Raw genomic sequence first — 21,860 nt, 5'->3', positions numbered from 1 at the left:
AAAGTGACAGCAAAACACTTTCGGGTCGCTCTGGAGTAGACAAGTTTAACTTCCTCAAATGTTACTCTAGCCACTTCAATGTTGACAGTTTGACTTCGATGATTTTGCATAACCTTAAATTTTCAATTTAAATCCAACAAAGTACGTCCCAAGAACGATGCATATTAGCAAGTTGGAACAAACCTTTTGAAGTGCTTACACGTAAATCTGGATAATTTACAATGCGTCGCTACTTTTTTTTACTAAATGTTCGTTATAATATACAGAGTGTTTATAAAATATTGAATAATTGCTCTCGATTTGGCTATCCTCGTTCGAATCTTCAAGCTAGCATCCCATTTATTGTTTACTGTGGGTTCGGAGCTACGTTAATTTGTCTACTTGATCTATTTGTAGGTTATTAACAGTGATTTCTCCTTCTGGTACATATTATTATTCAGCTATAACTATATATTTAGCCTTTGTATTAAGCTTTAATTGCTAGTGATGGTAAACAGTCCATGGTGGCTGTCAGTTCTTTCTTCGCTATTTTTAACGCCATAATTGTAGAGGAATCGGTGTCCCTTGAGATTTCTACCACGTTTCATTACGTTAATTTTAATTTAATATCTTAAACGATTCTATACAGAATGTACCACGAAAATTAGTTGTTACTCTCGTTTCCAGCCATAACATTACAAATCTCGCCTAGACCGTGACCTTAATTAAAAAGCGACATTTCTACACCTTTCTCTCTCTCAGTTAGACATGCCTACAATTATAATAAACATAAAGAATCCCATCAATGATAAAATAGAACTCTCTCTTTTGCAGGTCAATCGATTCGTAAACTAGTAGGCAAAATACGTTCAGCAAGCGCGGAACGTAAGGCCCGACAACGCGCGAAACGTTCCCCATCGCCGCCGTCCTACCAACAGGGTCACGTTATCGATAATATCGACCACAGGAATCACGTAATCGACAATAACGCGTCCAGCATGGAACGATTGGATCGACCGGTCCAACGGTATTATCTCGGAGAAGATCCCTTCGGCGGAAGCATTTACGGTAGAGAAAATAAATATGAGGGTGCGAAACCTGCCAGGAATTCGAGAAGGAGAGAAATGGTACCGGAGGAAAGGAGGTAGGAGGATTTTTTTAAGGGTTGAAAGGAAGTAGACGGATTAAGGGTTCAATGAGTATGCAACTAAATATTTATCGATGAATTCGTGAATGCGTGAATTGTTTTTTATTTTGTCATAGATAACGTACTGGGTGTTCTAAAAAAAACGCCGTATAATTGGGATATTTAAAACGATAAAGTGACTTAATGAGAACCATAAATGAATAATTTGATTGGTTGACGACGAATGGATAAGTAGATGTCGAGTGGATGAAAAAATTATGTATGTTTATGGTGGTACAAAAAGGAAAAGGAAAAAATTTTTATTTTGATTTATTTTTACCAAAATTTAACTTTTTCTAACGATAATTCGAGATCCAAATAATAAGTTTCGAATGTGGAACACACGGTATATATTTTATTTATTTACTAAAACTTAATATAAATTTAAGGCACATCCTCAAAATCGGCACACACACAAAGCGTACAATTATAAATGTAATACTCTCAAACCTTTTATAAAACGAAACACTTAAAAAGTAACTGTGGTAAAATGAAAATGTATTAAATTCCCTACAAAAATGATCTGTTGCCCTTTTTGCGTAAAATTACTCGTTTTCTCGTAAAACGCGATTGAAAGTTAAGATATATCTTATTTTCCGGCCACTGCACAGTGGTGCCAAATTTCGAAAAGCTGGCCAAAAATTGGAAAAAAAAATTAGGGATTTGTGTATCATAAATTAGCTAAAACGATTGCTAATGAGATAGAATCAAAAAGAAATTTGTTAATTAAACTCTTGCTGAACTTTATTTGTGATTTTTCTGTTAATTTCACATCGAATTAGTAATCAGCGACCCCAAAAACCCCAGAGTGAGAGTATTCAAACCGATAACTTGAATTTCTTAGTTTTGGCCAGCTTTTTGAAATGTCTTTATGAAGTATAGGATGAAATCCAATGGGGTGGTTGTAGAAGGGAGAAGAGGGTATTTTTCTGTTAATTTCACATCGAATTAATAATCAGCGACCCTAAAAACCCCAGAGTGAGAGTATTCAAACCGATAACTTGAATTTCTTAGTTTTGGGCAGCGTTTTGAAATGTCTTTATGAAGTATAGGATCAAATCCAATGGGGTAGTTGTAGAGGGGAGAAGAGGGTATTTTTCTGTTAATTTCACATCGAATTAATAATCAGCGACCCTAAAAACCCCAGACTGAGAGTATTCAAACCGATAACTTGAATTTCTTAGTTTTGGGCAGCGTTTTGAAATGTCTTTATGAAGTATAGGATGAAATCCAATGGGGTGGTTGTAGAAGGGAGAAGAGGGTATTTTTCTTTTAATTTCACATCGAATTAGTAATCAGCGACCCCAAAAACCCCAGAGGGAGAGTATTCAACTCGATAACTTGAATTTCTTAGTTTTGGCCAGCTTTTTGAAATGTGTTTATGAAGTATAGGATCAAATCCAATGGGGTAGTTGTAGAAGGGAGAAGAGGGTATTTTTCTGTTAATTTCACATCGAATTAGTAATCAGCGACCCCAAAAACCCCAGAGGGAGAGTATTCAAACCGATAACTTAAATTTCTTAGTTTTGGGCAGCGTTTTGAAATGTCTTTATGAAGTATAGGATGAAATCCAATGGGGTGGTTGTAGAAGGGAGAAGAGGGTATTTTTCTGTTAATTTCACATCGAATTAGTAATCAGCGACCCCAAAAACCCCAGAGGGAGAGTATTCAAACCGATAACTTGAATTTCTTAGTTTTGGGCAGCGTTTTGAAATGTCTTTATGAAGTATAGGATGAAATCCAATGGGGTGGTTGTAGAAGGGAGAAGAGGGTATTTTTCTGTTAATTTCACATCGAATTAGTAATCAGCGACCCCAAAAACCCCAGAGGGAGAGTATTCAACTCGATAACTTGAATTTCTTAGTTTTGGCCAGCTTTTTGAGATTTGGCACCACTGTACACTGGGGGATTACTGCAATACGGAAAAACAAACTTTCATATTTTTGTTGAAAATCATCGTACGTTGTATTTTTCAAGATCTTCACTTTATTCTCCAATCAAATTTTCCTGGAAACGTCACCGTAGAACTGGTGCAAAAGAATTGCAATTATCTCGTGTCCTGTCAATCTTTTGAGATAATATCTACACGGTAAACAAAGATATATTCACGTACTTTCTGAAAATATTGTGACGTTTTTCGTATTTATTTACTCGTGGGGTGAATTAATAAACACTGTCTTCTACGTTCTTAATTTATACACAATATCTACAATACACTCAACTTATATAATTTACTTATAAATATCACTTAAAGAATTTCTGCGATTACTTTTAGTAATTCGTTATTTTCACTAAGACTATATATTTAAAACTAAACTCTCTGCGTTCATTTATATACCTAAATAAAATTCTAGAAAGTTCGAGAATAAAAAAACGAAAGAAATGAATAAATAGACTTTCCTAGAAATTATTTAGAAGAAATACTGTAAATAAACCGCCTGCCACCAAAAAAAAATTGTATACAAATATACATCAAATCTTTTTTTTCTTATTAAGAAAGTGTGGGCCAATTTTCAGCTTGTCTTACACTCCTGGCAATTTTTTCCTTTCTATATTAATAACCTATTAAATATTTGTATTACGTACAAAATCTGGCAACGTTGTTAAAATATGAACCTGTTTCTATGATTATCTTTTTACTTTGATATAAGATAAGCAGTGTACGCATGCTCCTTGAATCTTTTTTACTTATATATGAGACGTTTAGCACCAGAGTGGATTAACCTTATCACCTTTCGAAAGTTTTACTTATTTAAAACATTTTTAAATTAATACTTAGGATACGATTCTACTGCAATGTTGATTCTTGTGAACTCACCCAAGTAAAATCAAATTATGCAAATATTTCTAGTTGTCTCGAATCAACTCTTCTGCACATAAAACTCGATCTTAATTCTGCTACTGGTTTCAGAACACCAGTTCATACAAATAGAAAAAACAAACGATGGTAATTAAAAGTTAACTCTAATTGTGACTCGACTGAGGTAATGAAAGATGACAAATAACTTTCGCTTAGCATTAAAAAGAGAAGATTTTGGCATATATACATGCTTAAACTAAACACGATACCAATTAGTACGTTTTATGTTGTAATTTGCACAAAATATATTAAAACAAACATATTTTGAATGAATAAATTTCATAACCTGGTTATTTTTCCAGATAGACTGAGATAGCCTTGGTTCTGAACGCCTCATATATGATCTAGTAAAGTACGAGATGTGATCAAAAAATACTTAAATAAATTTTTATTCTTAGCTTTGTTAGTGGGTGAAATTCCGAATCAGTTTAGGGACTGATCACATGCGCAATTGTCGTTTATTATTACTACACTTATTTCAACTGTTATGTCTTATACCCTTAGGTGTAAGAATGTATAATTTTTGGTTTACCTTTCAACCACAAATCACAAAAAAGTTTTCCTGTCGTCCATATCTGCCTGATTTATCATCAACTGACTACAGAAAATAAAAACGTTTTGACACTATTTCTGATGTTGAGGAAACCATAACAGAGGAATAGGGTTTAACGTTGAAATAAGGGCAGTATTTTGAATATTCGTGTTTTTTGATCGCACATCGTATATGTGCATTGTTGGGAATGTTCGCATGATTTTAATACATTTGTTTTGTAGCTGCTATTAATAATTTAGATTAAAAAATTTACAATTAAAACTAAAAGAAACTAGTACATGGGAATATGAACACTTATTGTTTCATGTCTGTGTGTAACCATTACTTTTCTCTTATCTTCACAGTGATATTAATTAAATATATAATTAATAGTTTTCCTCTGGGCGTTTTAGAAAGCTTCAATTTCGATTTAATTCATTTCAATAACCTGTAATTTTATTATTAATAGCTCTTGTTTCCAATTGATATTTTTAAATGCGTTTTGATCAACTATTTATATCGTTTTCTTATTAATAGATCGAAATAACTAGAAATATATCCAAACATCAGAAAATTTTTATCAAATTAGGATCTTCAAAACTACACAGGTTTTGTAATAAGTTTTAATATTTATAATAACCCATATTCCATTTTATACTCCAGTATTGATGTTTAATCTCTTATATATTGCAACAGTAACGATACATTTCATCATATTGAATAGAATATAATTGGTAATAACATTGTTGACACCGCATTCCTTGTCGACATATTTGTATAATAATGATCTTGTATTTTCAAGACTTTTACAAGTAATGAGAATATTTATCTGTTACTTTCAAATAATTTCAAACATTATCAAAAATAAATACAACAATAACAGGCAATTTACGAACATATTAATGCACAGACTCTGACATATTAAACAAATATAAACTTACAATCGATATCAATAGATTTCACAAATATTCTCTTGGAATGTTTTACAAATAATTAATTTACTCACATCTATTCACAAGAAACTTATTAAAATTATAGATATATTCAAATAAAATAGTTACATTGTTTTCTATTCGTGTCTCCATTGTTTTTCTTGGTTAGGTGTGTCTTCTTTTTTTGAAATCAAATCAACTGTCTTGTAAAATTACCATAGAAAAATATAAAATGTAAAAATTAAAGTCTAAATTTATTCAAACTATTTCATCGATATTTATGCGAATCATAAGAACGCGTACGTGTAATTATCTCATAGTACGCAGCTCTAGTTTACTCAAACCTATTCTATGAAATTTCCATAAACTTGTGTCTAGGAAAAGTTAGATTTTAGGTTTTAAACATAATTTGTGTCGTTCCCTTACTAGTTTCTTTAAATAAGTTACCTTTAAAATAAAAAAATGTCACAAATAATATTTATTCATAGTTATAATAACATATTAATTTTTATATACCAAACACACTTAAGCCATAATAAGATTTATATATGAATATATCGTGTAATATAAATGTTTTTATTTAATTAATAAAAGTATTTTACTTTCTATTTCATATTCGCCACCTTAAAATGGCGGTTTTTACCAAAAATTTCTTACTGAAGACAGAAGTTATTCCATCAACTATTGACTGTTTTGTAAATCAATTTATTTTTCTATGGAAGCCACTTTGTGTGTTGACACTATTGAATTAAAAGTAAAGGAAAGCAATAAACAAAAGTTTAGTGCTCATGATGGTTGTCAGGATGGTTGTTGATTATAACAGACAGCGATATCCGCTTTACCATAGGCGTACTGTATAAAAATTATTCAGTACCAAATAGAATTCAGACGAAAAATTATTGTCTTGAAAATATAAATAAAATATGTTTTTCTAATACAATTTGAATGTAATGATTAAACCGAATCTAATGATTACAAAAAAATGAAGAACGCTTCATAATAAAAGAATATTAAGGCGTTGACTTTACTTTCATATCAATGATTTCACTTTCATATTTTGACTTGGATTTTTAAAAAGAACTACAACAGGTACTTCTGTCCTGAATGATGGCCTGGTAACAACAAATAATGTTTTAGATTATATTTCTAAATCATTGTGAGTAAAAATCATGTCGTTATCTACGAGGGATGATTAGAAACTAGTTAACGAGCTACAGCATTTGAAAATGCCGCTACGTGTGAGATAGGCCTTAATATTATGAGTATCATGCAATTATATAGTTTATTTGATAAATAAACATCCGAATCAATCAAAAATTGATGGAATTCATTAATTTATTAACGCCTCTACTAGTTATTTTATATTTAAATAATATAATAAATGTAACTTTTGATGTAACATTGTTAAGTAGAAAAAAATATAATAAAATGTTGTTTAAACTTTAGTATTTTATTTTAAATAACTTATACTAACCAAAAATGCATGAGATCTAAATAACAGTAAGTACGAAGTATATTAGAAGTTTCCTAACCTCAAAAATCAACTTATTTTTTATTATTTCATAATTTTTTTCGTAGTATTTGCAAAGAAAACGTTGTATGTTCCTATGAAACAATCTAATTTTAATAGTTATTATTATACAAAAAAAAATTTCTAAGTATATCTCAATCAAACCTTGTATATCACTTTTAAATATATTTAAAATACAAAATAAGAAGCTGAATAATACAATAATTAGTTAACTTCTCGTAACGTGATTAAAAAAATAAATTCAAATTTGTATATATACAAGGTTTGATCGAAAAAATACTGACCTACACTATATGGTTCAAGTTCCACGTTTCACGACAAAGCTAAAACGGGTTAAAATTTGTAAACGATTGTGATGTAAAAATTCATTCACAATTTTCTTTTCACACCTCGTACAATCTGAATGTTACATTAGAAGAGTGCCATTACCTGTCAGCCTCAAATTGAACTACGAAAGCTGGAAAGTTTTTTATGAATCCATATTAATTTTATCACCCAGTATAATAGCGCGAATTACGATATACAACGTCCATCTTGGAATTATATGCACCATTTGCACACATACAGTACACTCATACACTTTTCTCCATACAGGAGGGAATGAAAGTTTACCGGAGGAAAGTTTTTTGAACACAACCAAGCTATACAGCAATATCGCTAAATCCTGCATAATAGCGTTCCTAGCGTCCGATTCAGAAACTATTGACAATATGTGTGTTCAGATCCCAAAAAATATCAATTTCGAAAAGTTTTAAAACTATTTGTTCAATTGTGAATAGAAGTAAAAAGCTTTAGATACAACTGGTAATGAAAATATCGTTTCCAAAAGGACAAGACATGACAGTGAATTTTCCGCTCGAATCTATTACTCTTTGCGATTGGTTATGGTAAATTTTCTTCTGTCTAACTACTGCGTCTAATATAACGATCATCTTTCACCAGAGCAAGGAGCTACACACCTCTACTCGAAGTTTCGGTTGAATCTATTCAACAACTTTTATAGATCTTACCAAATGATTTCAAATGGTGATTTATGGTATCTTTAGAAGGTCCAAGGGAATCCGATAATCGGCAAAAGTTAGAACTAGTACTTGTAACCTCAATATCCCACCCCAGATTGACAACCTGAACGCGAACGATCCTCAAACGTCAAGTCTCCACTGTTTAGAGGATTAAACTAGCGTTTGCTCATTAATTGTGACTTTTATCTACAATGAATTCTTATAGTTACTTTTTTTATTGAAATAAATTTGCATAGAATTTTAACTAGCGCAGATGCCGCACCAAATAAGTTCGATACAACCAACGCGTTTAAATCAATAATTAAGTGGGTACGGTGTTTATAAAACGCAATAATATCCGTGTGGGTTAAAATTTATATTAACTGTTGCAGGTCCCAGAGCACGTTGGGCAGATTTAGTAAATCTACATCTCGTCTCGTGAACGGTCAACATCACTTAGACGAAAGAAACTCGCAAACGCTACCACGCCACCTTCCAAAACAAGATTCAGTACCGAGGTGTCTCAATAATAAGTCCAATAGTACAATCAACGTTTCTATAATAAATACGGTATCGTCTCCAAGGAAAATAGAAGGTCCAGTTAAACCGCAACGAACTTTCAAATCAAATTTATCACGAAGCAAGAGTTTGAACGTCCACGGAGGTATGTACGCATCTAATCCACAGCTGAATCAACCGATAGGGCTCAAAAGTCCTGGATTAATTTCAAGTCTTAATAGAAGCCAGAAAGATATTAACGAAGATTCCTACACTAGCCGTTTTGCTAGAAACGGTATAAGTGAACATAGTGAGAATAAAAGAGTGTTTTTATCGTCTCTCAAAGACAGAGCTCCGGAGCTATTCAAGACGTTAGAAGAAGATGACAGTTATCGAAATAACAGAAGTTACAACGGCGATATATATGAACCTCCTACTAGATTAAGGGATACGAAAGTACTACCTAATAACTCTGTTTATCGTAGAGGTAGTGCTTCTAGTACAGATTTTTCCGAAATCTATCATACCACTACGAGAAATGATAATGTCCACAATCCCACTGTTACGAATACCACGAAAAGTTTCAGTAGAAGAACAATACCGTCGTCTAATGGTAGAGGAGTCGAAACAATACAGTCCAGCGAAACGAAAATAACGAAAAGCAGCCAGCTTAGAGGTGGCATGGAACCCGGTAAATACCAACAAGATAGATGGTATAATAGTTCTGGATCCAGACCTGTCGTTATCGAGGTTAGGAATTACAAATAGTATTTTTTTGTGCCTATAACTTTTTTTAACTTGATTTTTGTAACTTATATATTTTATTTCATTTATGATGCAACCAATCGTGTTAACTTTAAAATTAATAAATACTGTTAATACATTTTTGTAGTTTTTCTTCATTTCTAAATATAAAGTTATAAATATAGTCCAACCTGCTCGGCTTTTAAAAAAAGAAGAATTGACATTAACATAGTTAACAAGCACTTTAATAAGATCTACTATTTATATATAAAATTAGAACTTTAATATGATCTGAGCTATTAAGCTGTTGTTTTTAATTATAGTAATTCAATTTCCAATTACAAAATATAATAATGAACTAATCAATTAGTAGTAATTAATTTATTTTAGTACGTATTAGTTCGCCTAGTCTTCCGTCCGTCACATTTAAATAACCTCTTCAAATTATTTGATGTTAGAAATTAATAACTTTTACGTAGATAGTAGGTATGTACAAACATAAAAAAAAACTTTACTTAAAAAATTACATAAATACTCGTACAAGATACTAATAAACTTTTTTCAAAAATGATTTTATGCAAAACAACTCTCTACATTTATGAATTTGTATAATAAAAAGAACCGAGAATGACAAGATTCATTAATATTTATATGATTTTTTGTTGACTTTGCATTTTCTTGTCTCGTTGTCCACACCTGTTCATTAGCTGATTTTGCTGGGCTATTAAGAATTAAATTTCTTTATTCTTTCATTCATATGTTTATTAATGCGTATAGCATTCATTTAAAAAGATCTCGACAACCTTACAGTGGATAGAAAAGACAGGATAGGAGTCGTGACGAACAAATTATTAAGTATGACGTCAGTATGTTCAAGGTTATATGGAAGCGATACAAAAGACATTTTGATTCCTCTATTACATAACCGCCATCTTGATTAAAGGGGGGTGGACTAGGAATGTTTTGATTTCGATTGCTTTCAATTGAAAATAAGTTTAAACGAAAAAATCAGCAAGTAAGATTTGAAATTCAACATCTCATTTATTTTATCAGATGTGGTTTCTTTATTTATAAATAATCAAATTATAGTAATATTAGAAGTGGGCAATTTAAAGGAGCACAGGCGAAAAAAAAAATATTCAAATATTGAATTAATTTCTGTCAAGTGCTAGTTGAAACTAATATCATAATTGTGCTTAATTTATATTCTATTTTTATCTCATGAATAATGTGTGGGGTCAGTATAAATTATATCCAAGGTTCAACGATTGCATTAATGGAAAACAAACATAAATTAATCTTTTTGATGTTTTCACTATCAACTCAATAAATATTTGTCATTAACAAATTATTAGCCTCGATTTTCCAGTCAGACATTATTTCATTCTTATGAAAATATATCACTGACAAGGAGATATTAAGTAAAACAAATTAGGGAAATTACAATCCGATTTTATTCATTTCTACTAACAAGATCACATTGGGAGTAGTACGACTCTGTTCTATTATATTCCCAATGAAGTGAAATTTTATTAATAAACTTGATTTTACTAAAAACTGTCTGAAATTAACTTGTTTCTAAAGGGAACCGTTGGAAATTTAAAAGAGACACAGTGGCATGAGGATTTGTATTTATGTTTAGAAGTTATCGCCGGCTGGGTAGATCTGGAGGCAGAAGATGCGTACGCATTTCAATTCATTCCATCACCCTACTACTGTCGTGACATTCACGTCTAGTTTTATGTTACACCGGTTTGTACTTATAATTCCCGCGATCGTATCTCGAATATTTACACAACATTGAGAAATGCTATAACCTACGACGAACTGTTAAATAAATACATTTATGAATGAATATTCAACTTTTATTATTAATAATTTAGTATACATGTGTCGGACGCCAATTTTTTAAACTTTAGATTTAAGTGTTAGTGCGGTTAATAATATAAGGTTATCGAAATGAGTAATAGTAATCCTCCTCTGGAACAAATGGAGCAAGAAGATTTGCTTAATAAAGGAACTGGTGGGAAGCCTGCATATATTGTTAGAGCTAGACAAACCTGGTACAATTTAAGTGAGTTTAAATATGAGAAATTTATATTACCAAATATAAGTACATAGTGTGTTTGAATAATATACCTACTAAGGCGCGAAATTTCGATTTTGGAATTGACAATAGATTTTATAGGACACTAGAAAGTTCCTAAAACAAACAAGAGGATATCCTTTATCTCAGAAACTTCTTATGAAAATTAAGTAAATCTACCTACTATCAACTAAAATGTGGAAAATTGTTAATGAAATTGTCCACAGTATATTTTCAACAAATTCTAATTTCATCTCATTTTCAATGATCAGTTTACTTGAAAATATGCAGGTGGTTAATTTTTCTTAACCTTATTATAAAACACTGTTTCCCAAACATTTGGTTAGGTGAAACCATAAATAATAATAGCATTGAATTAATCTTATTTGTATAATAAAAAAAGAAAAGTTTCTACATTTTGATAAGAAAATATTAGTTCAAGGTCTCCTTGTGCTATATTTATAAATGAAATTGTTTAATTCCATTCAAAAACAATCTAACGTTATGTAGATTTATAAAACCGTACGAATTTAAATTAAAAAATTTTACTTCCATAGACAAGATTTTGTTACGTTCGTAAATAGTTTCTATTTCCAGAACATGTTAAATTTCTATAAGTAACGAAATCAAAAAATATATTTAAATTCGAACCAAAATACCCTCTATATCTTGAAATTTGTTTCACTTTGACGTAGTATTTATTCACATCATGTTTATTTGAATTCCTAATCATTTTGAGGTTATATTAATTGGATATATCTACTTATTATTTATAAAATAGTTTGCAAATGACGTCAACGAATCAGTTGTAGGTAAAATAGTGGTACTTTCGTCAATATTGTTTATTATGGTAATACAAAAATAGTTACTTTCTGATTTAACTACCCACAATAGAAGTAAATACAAAGTGAATTGTGAAAAGATTCGAGAAAGATACAGACCAGAGTCGTTAATTTTTGTAACCAAAACAAAAAGCAGTTATAGAATAAAACAATAATACTCCTATAAAGACAGTTGGTATGGGTGCCGACAATATTCATTTTTTCTCTCGTTAGTGACGTATTATCAATACTGCGCATGCTTGGGAATGCGCAGAACTGACTTGAAACCTAGGAGGATAGAGAAAAAGCTTTCACTTGTAGAAACTGTCCCTATAGAAACAAACAAACAAATATAACATTTGTAAATAATGAAAAAAGTTTAACACAACTCACTAATCAGTTTACTAGATGTGAGAAAAAAAATCCGGCTATGCAGACATATAAATAATTATATTAAGATATCTCGGGACAAAAAAGTGACGTCGACATGCGGTTTTCGCTATTTTAACGTGAATTTAGTTCACTTTTAAAAGAACTACTAATACTTTTATAATATTATTTAAAATTTCTATGATAAATCACAATAACTAAAATATATAAAACAACGCCTTCTAGCAATCACATTGGTAATTAAATTGCTAAGAATTTATATATTTTGTATTGCGGGACAAAATCACTTTCAAACAATATCAAATTTATAAAAATTAACTGACTTACAGGCATAACCAGTTTCCCACACTCCCCTACCTCTTATTTGAATAGATATAGTCAAACTTGTGGAATAAAAAATGAGCAGAATTTGTTGAAGAATTCAATTATCTTATATGAAGTTACACTTGATTGGGTAAATTTGAAAAAAATTGCTTTTTCAATTTTATTTTTTCAAATACGCCCTCTAGTAGGGGACCTAAAATTCTGAAAATCATTTCCACGTGATTCCGTAGCTACTTTTGTTATAATTTTGTTTTTCCTGAAGCTGTAACATAATCCGTTCCTGAAATATGGCCGACGGCCGTTCTTAGTTATTAGTGTTAGTAGTTTTCTAAGAAAACTTACCATAGTTATGTATATTTTATATACCATTAGAAAGTAGATATTATATTATAGAGACATAATAAAGTTAGGTTTCACCAAATTTGTTAAAAAAATAAAAACCAAAACATTGGATATTTCACATAAAATTTTAGGTTATGTGAGTCAAGTGTAGATACAAAAGTTGTAGAATTTTTCATTGCCTACAATTCTGCTATGTAACTTTTTTCCATAGAACTTGAACTTCGACATAAACCCTCCCCCTGATACTTTCCGTCCTCATATCGCCCGTAAATTTTATTTTTCCGTCTTTCCTTTCCAATGGGTTTTATCCTACTACTATTTCATTTACGACAAATTGGCGCGTTCATTGCAATGTGACGTGTTTTGTTGTGTCATCACGACAGTATAAAAATACGTTTTTATAAACTTTTTTTATAAATTCGTAAGTTCTATTTTGTATTTAGTATATAAATTTTTAACAAAATATCTATTTACTAGTCTTCTTCTTTTTTATCTCAGTGACTGACTACTTCTAGGAATTTCATCAGAGGCGGCGTTCATTTATTAAAATATTAAAAATGAAAAGTGTAGATTTTTAGTTGAAAAAATACAGCGAAAAAGTGGAAGGAAGGAATGTTATGGTATATAATTATTATATATCGTTTACATGCGAAACAAAAGATAATATTTTACAATATCAATATACATAATTATATTTTGTAATATTCCCATTTATCGTATCAACTCTATGACCTCGTACTTTCATACTTTAACTTTTTAATGAAATTTATTTAGTACGCGTTAATGCATCGCTTATCAAACAAAAGTTGGTGAAACTAACAGCTTGTGATAATTAACTTGGTATTAGAAAAGTTTTTGTTAAACTTAGTTAATATTTTGATTAATTCATATATTTATCAAGGTTGTGTGAAATAATTCGATATCAAAAGGTTATCAAACAACTAAAAATATTAGCGATATACCAGTGGTTATGAATGAATAGTTCACATTCAGACAATAGCTGTAAGATAAACTCGCTAGAACGGCACCTGTTTTAAGACACTCTTTATTTAGAACGATTATTTCATAATAACACACCAATTTCATAATTCACCATTATAACAATGTGAAATCTTTATCACGCACTATGTTTTTTCACCTAACCTCATATATCAACCAACTCTGAGATATAAATATTTGAGCTACATTCGTTTAACGTTTATATATTTTATCGACAATAATTTTTATTAATACTTTTTGTTTTATATTTGACCTTTCTCTAAATATAATTTTTCAAATTAGGTTAGTTGCAAAACGAAAATATATCACTCGACAGATTTATTGAAAAATTTTTTTCCTTCGTTTTAAATAAAAAAAAATAACGAATTAATTCAATACCTGGTATAAAATTTGCTAGCTAACATAAATCGTGAATACTGTACTTTATATAAATAAAAAGTTAATCCCTGGTTTGATATCTTGACTTATCAGTTTAATTATGACGTAATATCATTATTCATTATATATTTGTTAGTATTTTATATAACGGATCAAAAATTGTTTAAAAACAAAAAAGGATTTTCTGAATATATGTTCAGAAAATTTGAGGTTATGTGAAAAAATCGTATCGTTTTACTACAAATCGAGGACATGTCAAACCGAGATTTTCATCAACTTCATCAACCTTTTTGTTAGTCTCAAAATGTCAACTGATCAAAAAAATAATTCAATTAAGTATTCAATCATACAATTTCTGAATCTACACTGTATACATACCATTCCCATGTGTTCTCTTATTCAATATTTTGTCATGTGAATAGAACCAGACGGTGCACAAATCAGCTGTGAGTGACATTATTAAATAGTGAACATACGAGGCGGAACGCTTTTATTTGCCTATCAGTGCACCAGAAAAATTAATATAACATTATAACCTATTCGATCAAGGTGTAATAACTTTGTTCGTTCTTTTATGGCAGTAGGCACATGAATAAATAATATCACATCAGTCACACACAAAGAATTAGTGCATTTCATAACAGAAAAACAAATAAACACTAAACAATGCCGTTTACCGTTTACAAGCTTACCAAGTATTAACGTCAATTTACCGCCATATTGGTAATGAGTGTTTCAAGATTTAACTTTTCCATTGCAATTTCGTCGTTGTATTTGTTTTATAAAACCTAATATAATAACAATACCAAATGGTTTTGTCCATCTGCAGTTAATATTTTCTGTATTTCCTGTCATAAGTGAATGTACTTTTTGGCATGCGCTTTCTGCTTTCATTCTATGTACTCACATCATATTGAACTTTATTGTTTCGTTCCAAAGTATAAATAATTTTGTGTTGCTAAAAATAACTTCGTAATATGCTTCAAATAGTGATTAATTATAATTTATTTAATGAAGTTTCATAAAACAAGTATATATAATCGTTTTCAATAGAAAGAAATTATTAATTTTTTCAGAAAATGTCAATAATTTCCTGAGTAACTGGCGTACGTGTTTACACAATTTGGCTCCTTTTAAACTCTTGTAGATAAATGAAAATATTTCGGTACGAGAATTTTGTTATTCGGTGCAAAAATAACTGCGAAACATGATTATTTTTTTATTATTCATAACCACTACACCTAGTATCAGTATAAATTGATTTGAAATATGTAAATAGAACTATTTTTACATTTCAAATAGCTGTTTATTTGCGTTACTTCAACATAAGCAGTCTCTAAACGATTAACTAGAAACCTTTTATAAATAAAATTGAAAAATAAACAGCCACACACTATACAATCAATAAATGCCTTGGCATACGATAACACTTATTACAAGTTGAGTGTAAGGTTGGTTGCATATCTGATAGTGAGTTCGTTTTAATTTGGTAGAACTTTTCCCACAGGAAATTCATTACAAATAAAGAGAAACTCAAAATTTTGCAATGTTTTGAGTTTTTTTGCCGATATTTCGAAGATAGAATCCCATACAAGAAAATTTATTCTTTTTTTTTCGAATATATTTAATACTGCTATTTTTCTCTGTCAGAGATGTTCTCATCTCCATCTATATATAGAAAATAGAAGTTTTATTTTTCCGTACGCTCCTATATACTTGTTAATGTTAAGAAACACTAATTTTTTGCGGAAAATTCCTTAGATATAAAGAAATTCTCAAAATTGTTTTTTTTTTAGTTTTTTTTTCTTAAATTCCGAAAATAGAGCTCTATTCGAAAAATTTCATTCTTAACTTTATCATGAGCATTGTATTCTATATTTATACATGTATATAACATTGAAATAGGTTTGGGGGTAACACTTATTACAAGTTGAGTGTAAGGATGGTTGCATATCTAATAGTACGCTATACTGTTATTTTTTTCTGGCGAAGGTGGTCCCATCTCTATCTTAGTGAGAATGGAGGTTTTGTTTTTCCGTACATTCTTTCTACTTCTATTTTTTCTACTTGTTAATGTGAAATAGCAGTTGAATATTGGTTACAGATATATGGAAAAACAAGTTTAAATAGAGGGATAAACTGTACTTATCTAAATTGTATTAATTTATTATCAAACATCAGTATAACTGAATGAACTGTCATAGTTAACGCAATAACCATACGTCAATTGAGTTATTGATAGTAGGCAACATATATTACTTTATATTTGTAAATGTGGTTGCATTTGTAGTAGTTTGTTTACTGATACATTTCATTTGGCGCTCACTCCAAATATAGATACAATAACAATCAATCTTTCAATAAAAGAATAATCCTTTATTAATGACAATTACATAATTTGTAATATACTTCACACTTATTTTATTTTTAAATTGATTCTATACATCACTAAAATGATCTTCACATGAATATCTAACATTTAATTTTCAAGGATACCTGAATCGATAAACCGGAAAATTGCAAGTTTACATTATCTTTATTCCTATAGTCAAATTAATTAATTAATCCTTTTTAGTTCTCTATAGTCTATTGTCAAATAGTTTCTGCTCAATAAAACTAATAATTTAATAAAATTTCTATAGGCACGTAGAAACATAATTTTTTTTATTACATGATTTAAATAAATCTGAGGTTTTTTATACGAGGGTTAATCAGTAAATCACGACCTCTAGATATTCATGTCAATTAAGCCCAGTTTCCTCCGCTTGTTTATATTTAATATGTACGGGGAAGAGATGAAAACAATATTGAAACTGGTTATAGACGAATAACGGAAAAGATGTCAGTAAGAACACTCGATGGTAAAAGTTGTATTTTTATACATGGTGTGGTCAAAATGGAAAGTATTGATTTATTCAAGTGATTTCTACGAATAGTGAATAAATAGTAATCATATACAGTTTTGTTTTGATTAATTTTTCGAATAAACAAACGTCTATTATTGAATTCCGTTATATTTATACAAGTTATAATCAGAAATATCTCCTACCTCGTAATTTTTCTGTCACAGCGCTTGCTCGCCGAATCAACAGTGTTTTTTTTTGAATATCGCCCCGTGATGCTCGGTTTATTACAGCGACAACCATTTATAATGAGTACTCGAACGAGAATTATGTGATACACAATCAGTTATTGTTTATATTCCAATGCTTTTTGTTGTTTAAATTGGAACATTTAGTTGTATAACAATGGGGTTTATAAAGCAGTATTTTGGTGAGTAATTATTGAACATACAATTACAAATACGAGAGAAATATTAAATAAAGTTTACAGAAAAAGCAGCGAAATTCTAATAAAATGTAGTTTTATTATTAAAAAATATAAACAACTTAATAGCTAGTGAAGGTGTTTAAATTTTTGGATATTTATTTGTGGGACGAAATAAGAGCGAAATTATTTTGTAAATTAAATGTTTAAAAAAATAACAAAAAGTGGAATAACTTTTGGTGGATTGTTCCATTTTAATAATTGATTAGAAATTCAATTTTCTTTCAGGTAAAAAGTTTCTATTTATTCTATTTATTCTAGTATTAATTTAATTTACAATATTTTTATATTAATATAATAAATGATATTTCAACTGTTGAATCTTGTGCTGAAAATATTTAGACTGAACTGTAGCTGCTTCCTGAGTCACTGGTATTTACATTTTCAAATCTTTATACGAGGTTATGTTTCAATTACATCTCCCAAACATTTTTGTTACTTAAAGAGAAGTATCCAAGCATGAATTTAAATGGAAAAGACACGTCGGGGAGAAAAGGGAAATCTGGAATATTTAAAACTATAGCGGAATCAATTTAGAATCTCAAAATTTTTAAATAGTTTCTAATAAGTTAAAGATATAGAAACAGGTGTTGACATGAGGCATTAAGGGGTATTGTTAATGTCCTTTTGTATGTAAAAATAGCGATTTCAACAGGGACTTAGAAATGGAAATTGTAACAAACAAAACAAGATATTTTGCAAAGAAGTATGAAGAGAATATCGAGGCAATTCAGCCGTGGAAAGACTTAGAAGATTTAAAACTATTAAGCTAGTTGAGAGGTCAAAAAGCAGATTATAATACTTTTTTTGAAGTGTAATAGCTAAGACAGAAAAAACAGAAAACCCCAATGAATCAAATTCGGTCAAACACTTTTTAATATTTTGATAGAAAAACATTGCTGGTTAATCTTGTATCTAAATTAGTTGTAGTTAAAATTTTGAAAGAAAATGAATATGGATGTCAAATGTGCATGCAAGAATATGTTGAAATACAAAAATTTTATCCCCATTCGAAAGAATTAAGTAATTACGAAGGCTGTCTCGAAATATTCCGATCTCGACCTGAAGATGTCAGCACTTGTCAATATAAGTTTTGCGCATGCTTTGAGAGATTTCCGTTAGAATGTCAGCCATTTTGGACGCTTAGTTTTTGTTTAACAATCGTATCAGTGAGAAGTTAAAAAGATTTTTATGAAAATGAGAAAAAAGTGAGTATTGAGCTGTCATTAAATATGTTTTTGGAAAGCTATAAGTCTACCAAAATCAAAAATAAGTATAAAATAGTATACGGAGACTCTGCACAATAATTTTTCCATCTGATTTGATCCCTGGCGTCTTTATGGTGATTTCTAAACTTGAAGTTTTCCTTGGAGCAGAGATATTTTCATGCGACTTTCGAAAAAATTAAATTTCTTCGCAACCATTCAACTTAAAAATACCAAATTTTGTACACTGTATGATACTATTAAGGGCTTTAAGTACATAGTACATAATCGGCGATCGAACAACTCTAAGGGATTAATTGGGGGTGACCTAACCTTAGAATCTCACAGAAGTTTTATTTTAGTTATATATTATATGAAATTTCGAATTTTTAAGTTGAGGGATGGGAATATTTTTTACTTATGTTGTAGTTATGACTCCTCGGGGATTAAACTTGGTAAAAAGGTAAATTACTATTAAATAATAAACAATTTTATTCGCATTGATTCAATGATTTAAGGTAATTTGTTTACTTCAATATTATAGTTAATGGAAGGACAGGAATGTTGAATTACAACATCAAAACACATAAAAAATATGAAGGTATCCACGAATTTGTGCCACGAATGTTTCTTTACACCATGAACTGAACTTTGACGAAAAAATGTTAATAGAGGAGACAATAATTACCAAAATTAAGTGGATAAATATTTTAAACACGCGTTTTTTGTACATATTTCACGATTCTGAATCAAGGAGCAAAAAGTTATTTAACAATTACAAGGTTAGCCTGTACAGGAAATCCAAATTTGTGATTTAAGTATGTTTTATAACGCCAGAAAAAATTTATTAACTTTTTGATTTGAAAAAACTTAGGGGTTTCGATTTGAAAACGAACGATGCGCGTCGGCGCTTAAACGTAAAGTTAATGAATTTTTTCTGGCGTTATAAAATATAGTTAAATCACAATTTTTGTGTTAATAGATTACTTATTGAGTCTCCTTTGCAATAGTTGAAGAAAATTTGAAAAAACTTTGGGGCTTCGATTTGAAAACGAACGATGCGCGTCGGCGCTTAAACGTAAAGTTAATGAATTTTTTCTGGCGTTATAAAATATAGTTAAATCACAATTTTTGTGTTAATAGATTATTTATTGAGTCTCCTTTGCAATAGTTGAAGAAAATTTGAAAAAACTTTGGGGCTTCGATTTGAAAACGAACGATGCGCGTCAGCGCTTAAACGTAAAGTTAATGAATTTTTTCTGGCGTTATAAAATATAGTTAAATCACAATTTTTGTGTTAATAGATTACTTATTGAGTCTCCTTTGCAATAGTTGAAGAAAATTTGAAAAAACTTTGGGGTTTCGATTTGAAAACGAACGATGCGCGTCAGCGCTTAAACGTAAAGTTAATGAATTTTTTCTGGCGTTATAAAATATAGTTAAATCACAATTTTTGTGTTAATAGATTACTTATTGAGTCTCCTTTGCAATAGTTGAAGAAAATTTGAAAAAACTTTGGGGTTTCGATTTGAAAACGAACGATGCGCGTCAGCGCTTAAACGTAAAGTTAATGAATTTTTTCTGGCGTTATAAAATATAGTTAAATCACAATTTTTGTGTTAATAGATTACTTATTGAGTCTCCTTTGCAATAGTTGAAGAAAATTTGAAAAAACTTTGGGGTTTCGATTTGAAAACGAACGATGCGCGTCAGCGCTTAAACGTAAAGTTAATGAATTTTTTCTGGCGTTATAAAATATAGTTAAATCACAATTTTTGTGTTAATAGATTACTTATTGAGTCTCCTTTGCAATAGTTGAAGAAAATTTGAAAAAACTTTGGGGTTTCGATTTGAAAACGAACGATGCGCGTCGGCGCTTAAACGTAAAGTTAATGAATTTTTTCTGGCGTTATAAAATATAGTTAAATCACAATTTTTGTGTTAATAGATTACTTATTGAGTCTCCTTTGCAATAGTTGAAGAAAATTTGAAAAAACTTTGGGGTTTCGATTTGAAAACGAACGATGCGCGTCGGCTCTTAAACGTAAAGTTAATGAATTTTTTCTGGCGTTATAAAATATAGTTAAATCACAATTTTTGTGTTAATAGATTACTTATTGAGTCTCCTTTGCAATAGTTGAAGAAAATTTGAAAAAACTTTGGGGTTTCGATTTGAAAACGAACGATGCGCGTCGGCGCTTAAACGTAAAGTTATTGAATTTTTTATGGCGTTATAAAATATAGTTAAATCACAATTTTTGTGTTAATAGATTACCTGTTGAGTCTCCTTTGCAATAGTTGAAGAAAATTTGAAAAAACTTTGGGGTTTCGATTTGAAAACGAACGATGCGCGTCGGCGCTTAAACGTAAAGTTAATGAATTTTTTATGGCGTTATAAAATATAGTTAAATCACAATTTTTGTGTTGATAGATTACCTGTTGAGTCTCCTTTGCAATAGTTGAAGAAAATTTGAAAAAACTTTGGGGTTTCGATTTGAAAACGAACGATGCGCGTCGGCGCTTAAACGTAAAGTTAATGAATTTTTTATGGCGTTATAAAATATAGTTAAATCACAATTTTTGTGTTAATAGATTACTTATTGAGTCTCCTTTGCAATAGTTGAAGAAAATTTGAAAAAACTTTGGGGTTTCGATTTGAAAACGAACGATGCGCGTCGGCGCTTAAACGTAAAGTTAATGAATTTTTTCTGGCGTTATAAAATAT

The 21,860-nt window shown here is 30.0% G+C and overlaps 2 protein-coding genes across 10 annotated transcripts in view; both read left to right on the top strand.

Annotated features, from left to right (window-relative positions):
* LOC130442900 (zinc finger CCCH domain-containing protein 13) overlaps positions 1-9,403 on the top strand; it is a 100,090-nt gene extending 90,687 nt beyond the window's left edge. For 4 of the 8 annotated variants that reach the window (XM_056777302.1, XM_056777297.1, XM_056777301.1 and 1 more), the window contains 2 exons: positions 814-1,123; positions 8,414-9,403. In XM_056777302.1, coding sequence (XP_056633280.1) covers positions 814-1,123; positions 8,414-9,287 — 1,184 coding nt within the window. In that variant the 3' untranslated portion in view covers positions 9,288-9,403. The remainder of the gene's footprint in view (positions 1-813; positions 1,124-8,413) is intronic. The other 4 variants (XM_056777298.1, XM_056777299.1, XM_056777300.1 and 1 more) reach the window with 1 other exon arrangement.
* Positions 9,404-10,915: 1,512 nt separating this feature from the next.
* LOC130442707 (sialin-like) overlaps positions 10,916-21,860 on the top strand; it is a 34,344-nt gene continuing 23,399 nt past the window's right edge. The window contains exon 1 of one of the 2 annotated variants that reach the window (XM_056777042.1): positions 10,916-11,337. In XM_056777042.1, coding sequence (XP_056633020.1) covers positions 11,223-11,337 — 115 coding nt within the window. In that variant the 5' untranslated portion in view covers positions 10,916-11,222. Of the gene's footprint in view, positions 11,338-17,706; positions 17,877-21,860 lie in introns of those variants that run through there. The other variant, XM_056777043.1, reaches the window with a different exon arrangement.

The sequence above is a fragment of the Diorhabda sublineata genome, chromosome 4 (assembly GCF_026230105.1).
Source record: "Diorhabda sublineata isolate icDioSubl1.1 chromosome 4, icDioSubl1.1, whole genome shotgun sequence".
NCBI lineage: Eukaryota > Metazoa > Arthropoda > Insecta > Coleoptera > Chrysomelidae > Diorhabda > Diorhabda sublineata.
The sequence above is the reverse complement of the archived record's forward strand: the minus strand, read 5'-3'. Positions and strand labels throughout refer to the sequence as shown.